This window comes from Mustela lutreola, chromosome 2, assembly GCF_030435805.1.
Source record: "Mustela lutreola isolate mMusLut2 chromosome 2, mMusLut2.pri, whole genome shotgun sequence".
NCBI classification, from domain to species: domain Eukaryota; kingdom Metazoa; phylum Chordata; class Mammalia; order Carnivora; family Mustelidae; genus Mustela; species Mustela lutreola.
The window spans coordinates 15,338,500-15,350,852 of record NC_081291.1 but is presented as its reverse complement, the minus strand read 5'-3'; the positions used below and the strand labels follow the sequence as shown (position 1 = coordinate 15,350,852).

General features: G+C 61.9%; 1 protein-coding gene across 2 annotated transcripts; it reads right to left on the bottom strand.

Moving 5' to 3' along the window:
- Nucleotides 1-2,728: 2,728 nt before the first annotated feature.
- On the bottom strand, nucleotides 2,729-12,006 carry CILP2 (cartilage intermediate layer protein 2). 2 transcript variants are annotated; one of them, XM_059160632.1, is made up of 8 exons: nucleotides 11,679-12,006; nucleotides 10,566-10,664; nucleotides 9,299-9,571; nucleotides 8,505-8,660; nucleotides 7,179-7,457; nucleotides 6,268-6,376; nucleotides 5,914-6,071; nucleotides 2,729-5,675 (listed from the first exon to the last, which is right to left on the bottom strand). In XM_059160632.1, the coding sequence occupies exons 1-8, from the start codon at nucleotides 11,953-11,955 to the stop codon at nucleotides 3,340-3,342; spliced, it is 3,687 nt and encodes a 1,228-aa protein (XP_059016615.1). In that variant the 5' UTR covers nucleotides 11,956-12,006; the 3' UTR covers nucleotides 2,729-3,339. The 2 variants fall into 2 exon arrangements, with proteins under 2 accessions (XP_059016615.1, XP_059016616.1); XM_059160633.1 differs by lacking the exon at nucleotides 7,179-7,457.
- Nucleotides 12,007-12,353: the final 347 nt, after the last annotated feature.

The following is a 12,353-nucleotide window of genomic DNA, read 5'->3' as shown; positions in this document are numbered from 1 at the left end:
TCTTGCCTATGGGTGAACTCCTACACATCCTTCAAAACCCACCACCTACGTCCCCTTCTCTGGGAAATATTGCCCTCCCTGCCTGCCCCCCCACCCCCAGCCCACGGTGTCCCTGTTTGCTATGTGACTGCGGGCAAGTTCCTTCAGCTGTGAAATTGGAGTTGTTTGTGTGAAAATTACCCGCCCTACAAGCCTATTTTAATCCCAAGACAATAAATGCACATTAAATACCCTTGAAGTGAGTCAGGCCGTGGGGCAGCAGGGAGGGCTTGCATCCAGTCAGTGCTTAATGTGTGCTCATGATTCTCTTCCTCCTCTTGCATTCTGCGGTTTTACGACTCTCTTGTTTTAAGCATTGTTCCAAGATTTTTCTCCCACTCACAGTGCTAGGAATTTTAAGAACCCCTGGTTCTAAAATTATAAAAGTCTAAAATGCTGTGGGCGGGTTTGAGGGCCTTCTCATGCCCTGAGCTGACCCCAGGGGTGGCTGGAGCCAGGGTCTCTGGGGGGGGGCCTCATGCCCCCCATTTTCCCCAGCCTGAGGGGGTGTGATCTGGCAGCCTCGGTTTGTGGGGCGAGAGCAATGGATTTACCAGGAGGCGGACGGCCAGCACTCCAGGAGGGAAGGGGCTGGAACTCCTGGCTCCTCTCGAATGGGGTCACAAGGCAGCAGCAAGAGGCACAGGCTGTCAGCTCAGGCTGACGGCTTCTTTGTCTTGGAGACTCAGTTTCCTCATCTGGAAATTGGAGTTAAGGGCTGTCCTTTTAAAAAATGTCAGCAGGGATAGGAGGAGCCAGGGCTACCGTCCCTGCCCTGTGCCAGGCATTGGCTTTGGCCGTGTCCTCCACCTGGAATGTCCTCCCTGGGCCACTTCCCTCCGGAAGCCTCTCGTCCTCCTGGCCCAGCCATGGCATCTGGGGAGGGGGCTTCGAGATGACGTCCATCCACCCCTGCCCCGCCCCAGGGAAGGCAGGCCAGCTGCCTGCCCCCACCCCAGCCGCCCGAGGTCTGGCAGCAGCCACAGCCTCGACGCTCTCTCCGTGAAAGGTATTTGGCCGTGACGCCTGACACCTCATCACTCTGGGCCTGGAAGCCAGCTTTACCCGCCTGCTACAGGGAGAGCCCCCCGGCACTTGCTTGCACTTGCTTGTCCCTGGGACCCCACCGGGCAGCCTGAGGCAGGGCTTTGGGGCAGGTAAGCTCGGAGCCCAGGTCACCTTGGCCAAGGACGTGCGCCTCTGAGGCAGGGCCTCCCTGTCAGCCAGCGTCATAGACACAGTGAATTCTGGGTAAATGCACATGCCCCCTGGCTCCCGAGGGGACATCTCTCCACTCCTGTCCATCGTAGCCCATCCAGGGAGAGGCTGGGCGAAGCCTTCCAAACCTCGACGACGGCAGAGTCCTGAGGCCCACCCTCAGAGACTGGGGCTGAGGTCCTTGGCTTCATCATATTCTCCCCCACCCTCTGGACCCCCAAGACCACCCCCTGGGCAGGGGAAGGTTGTTCCCACGAAAGGGATGGCGTGGACAAAGGCGTGAGGACTGGGGAGATTGGCTGAGGGGTCAGCCTGAGGGGTTTCGGGACGGACAAGAGCCAGCGGACCATGTGGGCTGAGTGCTGGCCCCACAGGTGTGTGTTGGGGTTTGTGGGGGAGCCCATCTCCCTACCGAGGCCAGGCCCTCTCCAGACCCTGGCTGTTGGCACAGAGCTGACATCTCCAAATGCTGGACAGGTAGATGGTGGGGTGGGCAGGAGGGGTGGGGGCAGCAAGTGGGGAGCGGGCAGGCCGGCACTGGAAGGGGAAATGGGTAGGTGGGTGTGCAGAGGGCGTGAGCATACCCTGGGTTAAGGGAACAGCCCTGCACCCTCACTCCCTGCTGTCACCCCATCCCTGGGGCGATGAACAAGGCACAATGCCTTGCATCCCAGGTCCCCAGCAAGCCGCTTTGATGCCTTTCTAGGGCCAAGGGAGTCTCACGCGTGTGCTGGAGGGCAGCCGCTGGGCCATCCAGGCAGCCCTATTCCTGCCAGGATTCACCCCAGAGCGCTGGCAGCACTTTGCCTCTCCTTTTGGGGACTCAGTTTCTCTGTTTGGAAAGTGGAGATGTGGTCAGAACAGCACCTGCGCCATGGGGTGCCAGGAGGGCAGGTGGACACCGAGAGCCAGTCACAGCGTCCTGCCACCTCCAGCCCCAGTCCTGCAGAGGAGAGGGCCTGGGGCCATGGCCTTGGGCAGCCTGGTCACCATGTGGCCAAGGCGTGGCCAGGCCTCAATGGGTGGGGTGGATGACGGGGCAGCATGGCCCTGGCTGAGAAGTCCAGAGCAGCCTCGGCTCCTGCCGCCTGAAGGCCTGCGCCCCTGCCAGGGCCCCCTCCCTGCCCATTGCTGCCCTCGGGCGTGGGGCCAGATGGGAGCTGCCGGCCACAGCCAGGCTCAGAGGAGAAGGCCAAGGCGGCAGCTGCTACCGTGTTCAGCGGTCAGGGCCGCACAGACTCGGGCTGCCCACGAGGCGGCTCTGCACACACGTGTCACAGACACACTTCTGCGTGCCTCAGCCAAGACCCACAGGCTGGCCTGAGGCCCATCTGGGACCTCGCCAAGTCCTCTGAGCAGCTCGCACACTCATGTCCCAGTGTCTGCTTGCCAAGGTCTGGGGCCAGCAGCCCCAGTCTCCATCTTCACGCCCCAAGACCGACACCATGAGTTGAAAATGAAGCATCTTTAATTGATTCCCTGCCCCAATCCCCCTGGGGGTGGGGGGGTCTCCAAGCACCAAACCTGTGAGAATTGTGCCCCTCAGCCCCGGGAACCAAGAAGCCCCTGCCTGACGTTCACTGGGCCAGGACACCGCCCCCCCACCCCGAACCCCTTGACCAGCCCCAAGGGCTTCGTTTCAATAAATAACTCCTAGAACAAAGCTTGGGGCAGAGGACCCAACATAGCACCCAGCTCAGCGACATGGAGAGGGCGCTTCAGGCGACAGTCGGAAATCTCAAGGGGCAAAATATCTGAAATCAAGGTCAAAACATACATAAAATCAGAGCCAGCTTGCAAGCTGGGAGCAAATCCCCCAGGGCCTCAGTCAGATGCCTGATGGTCTCCCAGGATGCTGGCTCCCACCATCAGGAAGAACGCCATTCTGTGTCACACAGCAACAGTCCCCTGCCTGGTATTTCCACCATTGGACACTCCTAGGTCTTGACTCTGAATTCTGGGCAGGGGAGGAGAGGGGCACCCAGAAGCCTGGGGGAAGGGAGCATTTGGGGAAGGGGGCTGAGACTTCCCAGGTACAGAGGAGTCCGGGGCAAGGCAGAGGAGTGAGGCCGGGAGCCCAGGTCACTGCCGGGCCCTGCCCCGGCGGGTACGGAGGCGACCTGTGGTTTGAGCCTGTGCCCGGGCTGCCTGGCCCATCTCCCTGCGGATGTCCCCAAGCGCTGTTGCCGGGGCCTCCAGCAGCCTCTGGAAGAGGCTAGGCCGGCCGGCTGGTGGCTCCCGACACTGGAAGGTGACTGCTGTGCCAGCGTCGGCCTTCATCTCCCGAGAGAAGCCGTCAGAGGAGCCATCAAAGCAGCGGCCGATGGCGATCTCCTTGGCCAGCCTTGGGCTCTGGTCAGTGACCGTGTAGACACCGTAGTTGTGACCCAGAGGGTCCAGTGGGGCCAGCATGCTGAAGGCCGCTGGGTCGTCAGCTGGGGTGGGTGGGGGGTGCCGGGCCAAGTAATCCCTCAGGAGCCCGTTGACGGCCACACGGCGGCAGCTGCCCTGGGGCATTATGGTCACCAGCGTCCTGTCCACCTGACGCTGGTCGAAGAGCATCCCGCTGCACTTGAACTCCACGCAGGCGGCAGATGTGCCGGGGCGCTGGGGGTCTCGGACACTGCGGGCATCTCGGAGCCCGTAGAGCTGACCCTGGGTTCGCGGGTGGCTGCCCCCCGCGTTGTGCGCCCGGACCATGTACTCCTGGGAACCCTGGATCTTCACTTTGAGGAAGCAGGCCCGGAACTCCTGGGGGTTGGGCCACCAGGCCAGGAGGTCTCCAGTCCAGGAGGCCGGCGCGCCCTCGCGGAACGGGACCACGTTGTACTCGTATTTGTCGGCCTCCACGCGCGCGAAGCGGAAGTGGCTGGCGGTCACCGGGGCGCCCTGGCATTCCCGCAGGCTGCGCCACGGGTACACCGGGCCATTGGCCTCGGCGGGGTCGCCCGGCCTGGGTTTCGCCAGGTTGATGCGGAAGCCGTTGCGTTTGAGGGCCGGGTCGTCGTGGTCGGTGCGCCTGTACCCCAGCCTGTCCAGGTAGGGCTGGGCCACGCCCACGGTGGCCGCGAGCGGGCGGGGCCGGGAGGGGGCGGGCTCCAGCTCCTCCCCGCCCAGCGTGGCCGTGACCAGCGCCGTGTAGGCGTCCGGCCGGTCCTCATCGCAGAAGGCGGGTAGGCAGGCGCCGTTGGGGCCGGTGACCGCGCTGTCGAAGCGGCCCCAGGCACGGGGGTTGGCCGAGTAGCCAGGGGCGGGCTCCAGGTTGACCAGCGTGACCACCACGCCCTCCACCTGCTCGCTGGGAGTGAACTTGTCGTTGGCGTAGGCGCGCACCTTCACGAAGCAGCGGCGGCGCTCGGGGACGTCCAGGTTGAACAGACGCCGCTCGCGGATCTCCACGTTGCCCACCAGGAAGACCCGCTCCTCCCGGCGGACCCGAGGGGCTGCCGACCCCTCCCGCTGGAAGCCGCTCTCCTCCTCCCACAGGCCTGTGTCAGGGTTCAGCGACCAAAGCTTGAGGGCCTCCGCGTGGCCCGCCATGCGGATCTGGCCGGCGTTCACGCGCACCGCCACGGGCCCCGCCTGCAGCTGCTCCGTGGAGCCGGCGGCGCGGAGGTCCACCGAGAACATGCCATAGGTGCGCAGCGGGGCCAGCTCACCGTCACTGTCCGCAAAGCGCAGGTCACTGGGGGCGGCGGCCGCCGACGTGAGATCTCGGGGGTCCACGAACGTCACCCGGGCCTCCACAGCCCCCGTGTAGGGCTCGCCATCGGCTCTGCGGAAGGCTCCCGCGGGAAGGACCAGCTCGCCCAGTGGGGCCTCGTCTTCCAGCTCCCCAAGAGGGATTGTGTTGCTCTCTCTGGCTTCTAAGATGACGGGGGCTTTCTTCCGCATGGCCTTGACGTCATGGTACACGCCGCCCCCTCGAGGGTCGAAAGGCAGGACCCTGACAGTGTCCATGAACTCCCCACTGGGGTCCACGAAAGTTACCACCAGCCGCTGTGTGGAGGGAGGCACCTCCAGGGTGAAGTCACCCTGGTAGGAGGTGAATCCTATGGGCTCCTGGCCTAGCAGGATCTGGGCGAAGCTCAGGGGTTCCCCTGAGTCTGAAGCCAGCACACGTCCCCGTACCAGTCCCCGAGGGGGCAGACATTTCTGGCAGCCACACTCAGCCACCACCTTGACCGGGAGGACGTATTTGGAGCAGTGGATTTCCCTGCTCTCCAGGCGGCGAACAGAGCAGCAGCGGGAGCCTGTGTCCCCACACCGGGGGCTGGAGCCTGCCGGGCTGAGGCACGCGGTGTCGGGGCAGAGCCCCACATCCAAGTAGGTGGGGCCACTGCCAGACTGACCACAGTCATCTGGGAGCTTGATCAGGTGCTCTTGGGGCTGGGGATTACAGGCTGGCTGGCCCGGGGCTGCAGAGTGAGAAATCAATCAGATCAGAGGTAGAGGGAGGTTTCCATTTGAGTCGAAGTTTGGGGGCCTGGACTGGGGTCAGGACTCAACCCAGGGGTTCAGTGGGGGCCTGGGATCAGACGGCATGGAAAGAGAGCCGCCTAAAGTTGGGGCTCCGTTTGGGGTTGACTTTGGCTGGTGTTAGGTCTCAGTTCAGTTTCAGAGCACACTCAAGGTTGGGGGGCCAAGGGTGCTCACCAAGCACAGTGAGGTGGGCAGTGCCCGAGCGCACAGCCCCTGCGTCATTCCATGCTTTGCAGTGGTAGGTGCCTGCCTGTTCTGGCCGCAGCCCCCGCAGCTCCAGATGGGCCCCGTACCTGTGTTCTCGCCTGTCCAGCAGGGTCCCGTTGTGGAACCTGGGTGGCAGATGGGCAATACCATGGAGGCCCTTGGCATAGGGAAGGGGCTGCACCTGTCCGCAGCCTCACACACAGCCCAGGAAGGTTGCAGAGCAGCCACCTCCCAGTCTCTGAGGCACCACGTTATCAGGGGAAACCCAGTGGAACCACAATGCTGGGTGCAAGGCCCTTGGGCGTGGGGCAGGGCACTCACCAGGAGTACTTCTTGGGCAGGGGGATGCCTGAAGCCTTGCAGCAGAAGGTTACATTCTGTCCCGCCTCTCGCACTCGGGACTCGGGGTGCTTCACCAGGTAGGGCTTCTCTGGGGGCAAAGGTGGCAAAGGTCAGGGCCCTGCCCCATCCCAACTTCTCCCAATAACCCTTCCCAATGGCAGGGCCCCATCCTTTCCCTTCCAGGGATGCCCTGTTTCACCTGTGCCTCTTCCAATGACCTCCTCATTTAATTTCATTCCAAGGCTGCTCAAAATGACGCCCCATCTTTTTTTTTTTTTTTTTTTTTTTAATTTTAAGTATGCTCCGTGCCCAACAGGGGCTGGAACTCATGACCCTGAGATCAAGAATCACATGCTCTGCCCACTGAGCCAGCCAGGTGCCCCAAAATAGTGCCCCATTTTTTCTTTTCTTTTTCTTTTTCTTTCTTTCTTTCTTTTTTTTTTTTTTTTTTTTTTAAGAGAAAGAGAATGTATGAGCAGGGAGGGGCAGAAGGAGGAGAGAGAGCATTGTAAGCAGACTCCACGCTCCCCATGGAGCCCAGCTTGGGGTTTGATCTCATGACTCTGAGAACATGGCCCGAGCCAAAATCAAGAGTCACTTAATTGACTGAGCCAACTAATCTGACTGCCCCCATCTTAATGCTTTCCTCTGCAAAGGAAAGCATTTGCTTTCCTGTCTCACCTCGTACCTTCTTCAATGTCTCACATTTTATTCACTCCCTCCGTGACACCATATTTAGTGTTATGCCTTCTCCAATGTCCATGTCACATCTTATTTCTTCCCCAGTGATCTCATGCTGCATCACATCCTCCAAAGTACGTGGCGTCATCCAGAATTTCCTTCTTAGCTTCTCAGAAACCCCCTCACCCTCCTTGCCAGGAGGCACTTACCCAACTTATTAAGGACAACAGTGACCACAGCAGAGATGGAGCCATTGGCCTGGGCCTGGCCCAGGCCTGCAGAGAAGCCATCCATCTGGGCACTGATGTTGGCCCGGCTACTGGCACAGACTCCAGGCATCCGGAAGGTTCCATGGGCATCAGTGATGGCCGTAGTGCCAGGCCAGTCTCTCAGAGAGACCCTGGCTCCTGGCAGCGGACGCCCAGATGGGGTGACCACCGAGCCCAGAAGGATGTGCTCAGGGCACCTGCACGTCTTGGAGCTGCACCCTGGGGGACACAGGGAAGCAGAGGGACAGGGGAGCCTCTTCAATCCCTCCTGGGGCAGGCCTTCCACTCAGTCACTCAGCGAAGATGCCAAGACACTCCCCTTTGTGCCCCTCAGAGGCCTCAGCATGGCTCTGCTTGGAACAACCCTTAGTGTGAGTGGGGATATGTGGTTGAGTAGTCAGAACTGGGGCAGAGGGAGGGACCTGTGGTCTGAGGGATAGGGAAAATGCCCTGGAGGAGGGGACAGGAGAGGTGACTCTCACAAGACAGAGAGGCTCCTTCCAGCAGGAAAGAAAATGTCTAGCAGGGGCTGGGGGCCCGTTTAGGGGTTGGGTCTTGGGCTCAGAACATCTCCCTCCCCTCCCAATCCTGCGGTTTCTCCATAAAATGGAAAATTCCGCTGGAAACTTCAGGGCAGAGGCGTCAGGAGGGCAGAGCCAGGCGGGGTAGGGTGGGGACCCCACTACCCCATTGGCCACCGTGCTCCCCCACCCTGCCATGGGCTCTGTGGGTGCAGTCTCCAGACCGTGTTTGTGGAGCCCAGGCGGATCGGAATTTCCAGTCGCCTCCTGGCTGGTCTGGTGTCTGGCCCTGGGAGGGCTTGGGCATGGTGTCTGCCAGGGTGTGAGCGCGTGTCCGTGTGGGCGTCGGGGCTGGTGGGAGCTGTGAATGCTACGTGTGTGTACCCCGAATCCGTGAGCCAGCTTCTGTGTGTGTCCGCGTCCATGAGGCCATACAGAGACACTCAGTGGTGCACCCAAGGTAATACGCACTGGATCCACACACGCCTGGACGCGACCCTCAAGGCGTCCACCCATCCAGATGTACACATTCACCAATGCTCCTCGGGGCCCCAGAAGGGAAAGAAGGGCCAGTCTCCATGTGGTCCAAGTTCTGGCCCTGCAGGACCCACCTCTTCCCTTCCACCCCTCTGCCCCATGAGGCTCCATCCCAACCTGCTTCTGCTCCCCAAGTACCCTTCAAAACTGGCCGCATCCCGTCCCCGCCTCTAACTCAACACTTCCTTCCAGGCCCCATCCCTCCTACCTGGACATGTAGGCCTTACACACTTCTGAGCCTCCACGGGACGCCCCGGACAAGCATCCCCAGCCGGGCTTGGGCAGCGACGGCGGCGCAAGCGACGCCCTGGCCCGCAGCTCCCTGAACAGGGACCCCACGGGCCCCACGCGCCCCACGTGGCCTCTGCGGTAAGGGCGAAGAGGGGGGAAGGTGAGGCGGCCGCCCACCCCAGGGACTGCGCCTCTTTGGAAATCTGGTAGCAATGTGGGACTGGAGGGTGCCCCCAGCATGTTTATCCTAGGGTGGGTATACCCCAGACAGAGGCCCTGCCCACTGCCCCCATCAGTTGTTCTCCAGACGCACCTGTTGAAGGCGCAGTTGAGGCACCGCCCCACTTCCCCCAACTCCAGCCCAGATGAACTCCCCGAAGTTAGCCCTGCTGTTCTCCCTTCATCCCTCACATAGTTGGGGTCAAAACACGCCCCCACAGAACGGAGTGACAGATGACCAATGAGGGCAGCAGGAGGGAGATGGGCTCCTGGGGGCTCCCTCCTGTGCCCCACCTGGGCCCCTATTGGCAGCCCCTCCCTTCGAAAGTCCCGCCCCTATCTGATTTTGCCGGCTCCTGAGGCCTCTTCCTAAACACGCCCACCCACCCACAGCCCTGCCCCTTCCTCCAGTACCATCCATTCAGGCTCCACCCACCTAGGATCTATCCCGGCCAATCCCCACTCTCTCCTCAGCATGACTGATCGCGAGCCTGCCCTCTCCCTAGCCCCGCCTATCCCCTCGAAGGCCCCGCCCCCAGACCCCGCCCTCACCGAGAGGGCAGCGGAAGCGCACATGGTAGTTGGAGCAGCGGCGGCCGCGGGGCTGCTCGCGGTTGAGGCACCAAAAACCTCGCGTGGGGTTCAAGTGCACGCGCTCGCCGACAGTGGATGGCAGGGCCCAGTCCGTGGTGCGCGCCTCTAGCGCCAGCGGCCGTGGGCACACGCGCGCTGGTCCGTAATAGAAGCGGATGGCAGCCAGGCTCTCGAAGTCGCCATCGCCGCCGGGGTGGTCCACGTTGAACCAGGACGTCCACTCGCTGGCCTCTGCGGGAACCGCATGCGCTGGGACCCGGGCCGCAGCCTGTCAGGCCCCATCAGTGCACGCAGGGGCCCGGGAAGCTGCCTACCCACCCTCATCTCCGAGGTAAGGGCCTTACCCTGCTGTCTAAAATGGTCACCCCACATCCATTGCGCACGGGCTGACGCAGCCCGCCCATGACCCCGCCCAGATCCAGGGCACTCCGGGAGAAGGAGTTATAAAGGATCCCGGGGGGGGGGGGGGGGCGGGAGTGGGGGTTTGGCCTCCCCTAGCACCAGCCCCACTTTTGCTGCCCAATTCTTGAGCTTGCCTGTCGGTGCAGGCTGACATCTTGCCACTGTCTCACCAGTCCCCAACCTTAGAATTGAGCCTGATCCCATCTCAGAATTCAGAACCCCTGAGGTGTGAGGAGGTACAAGGGCAGCAGGAAGAGTTGGGCCTGAGACCAGCCCTAGCTGTAGCTTTTCATCGCCTGGCCACTCCAGGTTAGAGCCAGCTGGGCCCTTGCTCACTGCCGGGGAAACCCACCGGGCAACCTCTGTTTCACAGAAGCCACAGGTGGGAAGGGCCTGGCCTCACAGAGCTCAGATTCCGCTTCTATCAAACCTCCCACCACCACCACCACTAGGGGGTGCTCACTCCTTTCCTGAATTGAGAGTGAATTTCCCCGCTAGGAAACTAGAGACCCAGGTTCCAGAACTAGAGGTCTGGAATCGACTGGAAGCATCCTGCATGCTGCTTCCAAGTAGTGGGGAGGAGGCATCCCCCCTACACACACCCTCCATTGGTTTCCTCCTTGAAAAACAGCCTGAATTATCACCCCTGTGCTTCCAAAATTTAGACCTCTCGGGACACCTATACCAGGGACCACCATGTCCAGGGACCAGGATAGTACGGGGCCCTTCTACCTCTTGTGTCCTGTCCTCACATGACCCCACCAGCCAGAGCTTGCACAGTAAGTCCACAGCAGAGTCAGGACTTGGATCCAGGATGACTCACCTTCCCAGTCCTCCAAGGCTGGTGAGGACTGTCCAGGGCGCAATGATGGACCTTCAAAGCCCCAGGCAGCTGCTGTGGGCTCCTCAGGGGGGCTGGTGACTGTGGATAGGGTGAGGAGTGTGAGGAGGAAGGAAGCATGCTGATGGAGACTTCTGTGAGCTGCTCCTGTGCAAGGTGCTCTCATGATCATCCCCATTTCACAGGGAAGAAAACTGAGGCTCTCCGAGAAGCCAGAAGCTAACTCTGGCTGACCCCAAGGAATGCAGGACCTCCCCCTCCCCTTCCAGGCGAAGCCTCCCTGTGACCCCTACCCCCAATCTTCTGCAGTCCCATCCCTGTCTCTGCCCTGGCCCAGATGCCATGGACTGGGGAAATCTGTGCATCTGCTCTGCTCCCCAGACCCAGTGCTCCCTGAGTGTGCTCTGTGGCTCTGAGCTCAGTTGGTGTTGACTCTGCATTCCCCTTCATCCATTTGCTGGCTGGAAGTCCCTCCTTCCGTGTAGCTTCCATCCCTTCACCTGGGGCCCCAGCTGGCATTGGGAAGTCTTTGGAATCCAACCTGGCGTCTCTGACCTTGAGTTATCTAAGATAGCCCGGCTGGACGATGACCTCAGACAAGTCCTTTCCCTGTCTGTGTCTCAGTCTCCTCATCTGAGAAATGGATCCAGTGCCCTCTCCACTGGGTGTTCCAGAGATGGGAGTTTTTCTGAATGGGGTGTGTGTGTGTGTGTGTGTGTGTGTGTGTGTATGTAGGAGGAGGAGGAGAGGAGTTATGTGAGAGGGGACGGCTCAGGCCCCTTAATCCTGGGCCAGTATCGGGTGCTTTCAGAATCCGAATGCTAGGGCTGAGACAGGCCCCCTGGGGTCCCCGGGGAACCCAGGGGAACCTAAGGTTCATATTCCAAGTGCCCCTACTTCTCTTTGAGGAGGGAAAAGAACAGAGAGGTTTCCTTCCCTCCCCAAGGGACCATCTCCCCGATGCCCCCTCACTCCAGGGGGACCCGGGCCTGCGGATGCGAGCGGATCCCCCGGTTCTCTCTCCGGAAGCGGCTGCAAGCCAGGCGGGCTGCCAGGGCGCCTAGGGGTCTGGGCTGGGGTCAGGGGGCGCCTCACCTCGAGCCCCCGCCAGGTGTGCGGCGGCGACAAAGAGGCAGAGTAGTGGCGGCAGTGATGCCATGGCCGGGTCCGAGCGTCCGAGGGAGGGTCCGGGCTCCGCGGCGCGCGCGGATCTGACTCCCGCGGGTCGGGCGGCCACTGGGGCTGAAGGTGGGGGCGGGAGGGGACCGCAGGCCACGCCCCGTCCAGGCCCCGCCCCGCCCGAGCCAAGCTCCCTGGCCCGGGGTGACTTCGGTGCGCTAGCAACCTCTCCGGGTCGCCCCCTTCGGTGCATCCGGCTGTGCCTCCGCCCTCAGGCTGGCCTGCATCCCCCCCCCCGCCCCCCGTCACCAGCTGGAAGTCCCTCCCTCAACCCACTCCCTTCTCCACCTTGGGTCCCAAGCTGCCTGTGGGACGTGCCTCTCCTGGACTCGAGCCTGAAGCTGCCCAAACACTCACGCTTTAGGCAGCCCTTTAGGCGGCGAGAAATCCTCCATCGGGTCTAACTTCAACCCCGTTGGCTTCAGGCCACCCCGAGCGGGCTGGAAGTCCCACCCTGAATCTACTCTCTACTCTTCTGGCTTTAGTTTTCTCGGCCAACGGGGAAGTCCCCCTCGACGACGACCCTCGGCCCTCCGGCCTGCGCTCTGCGGGACGGGGGCAGTTCCCTTCCCGAGGCTGCCCCCCGGGCGG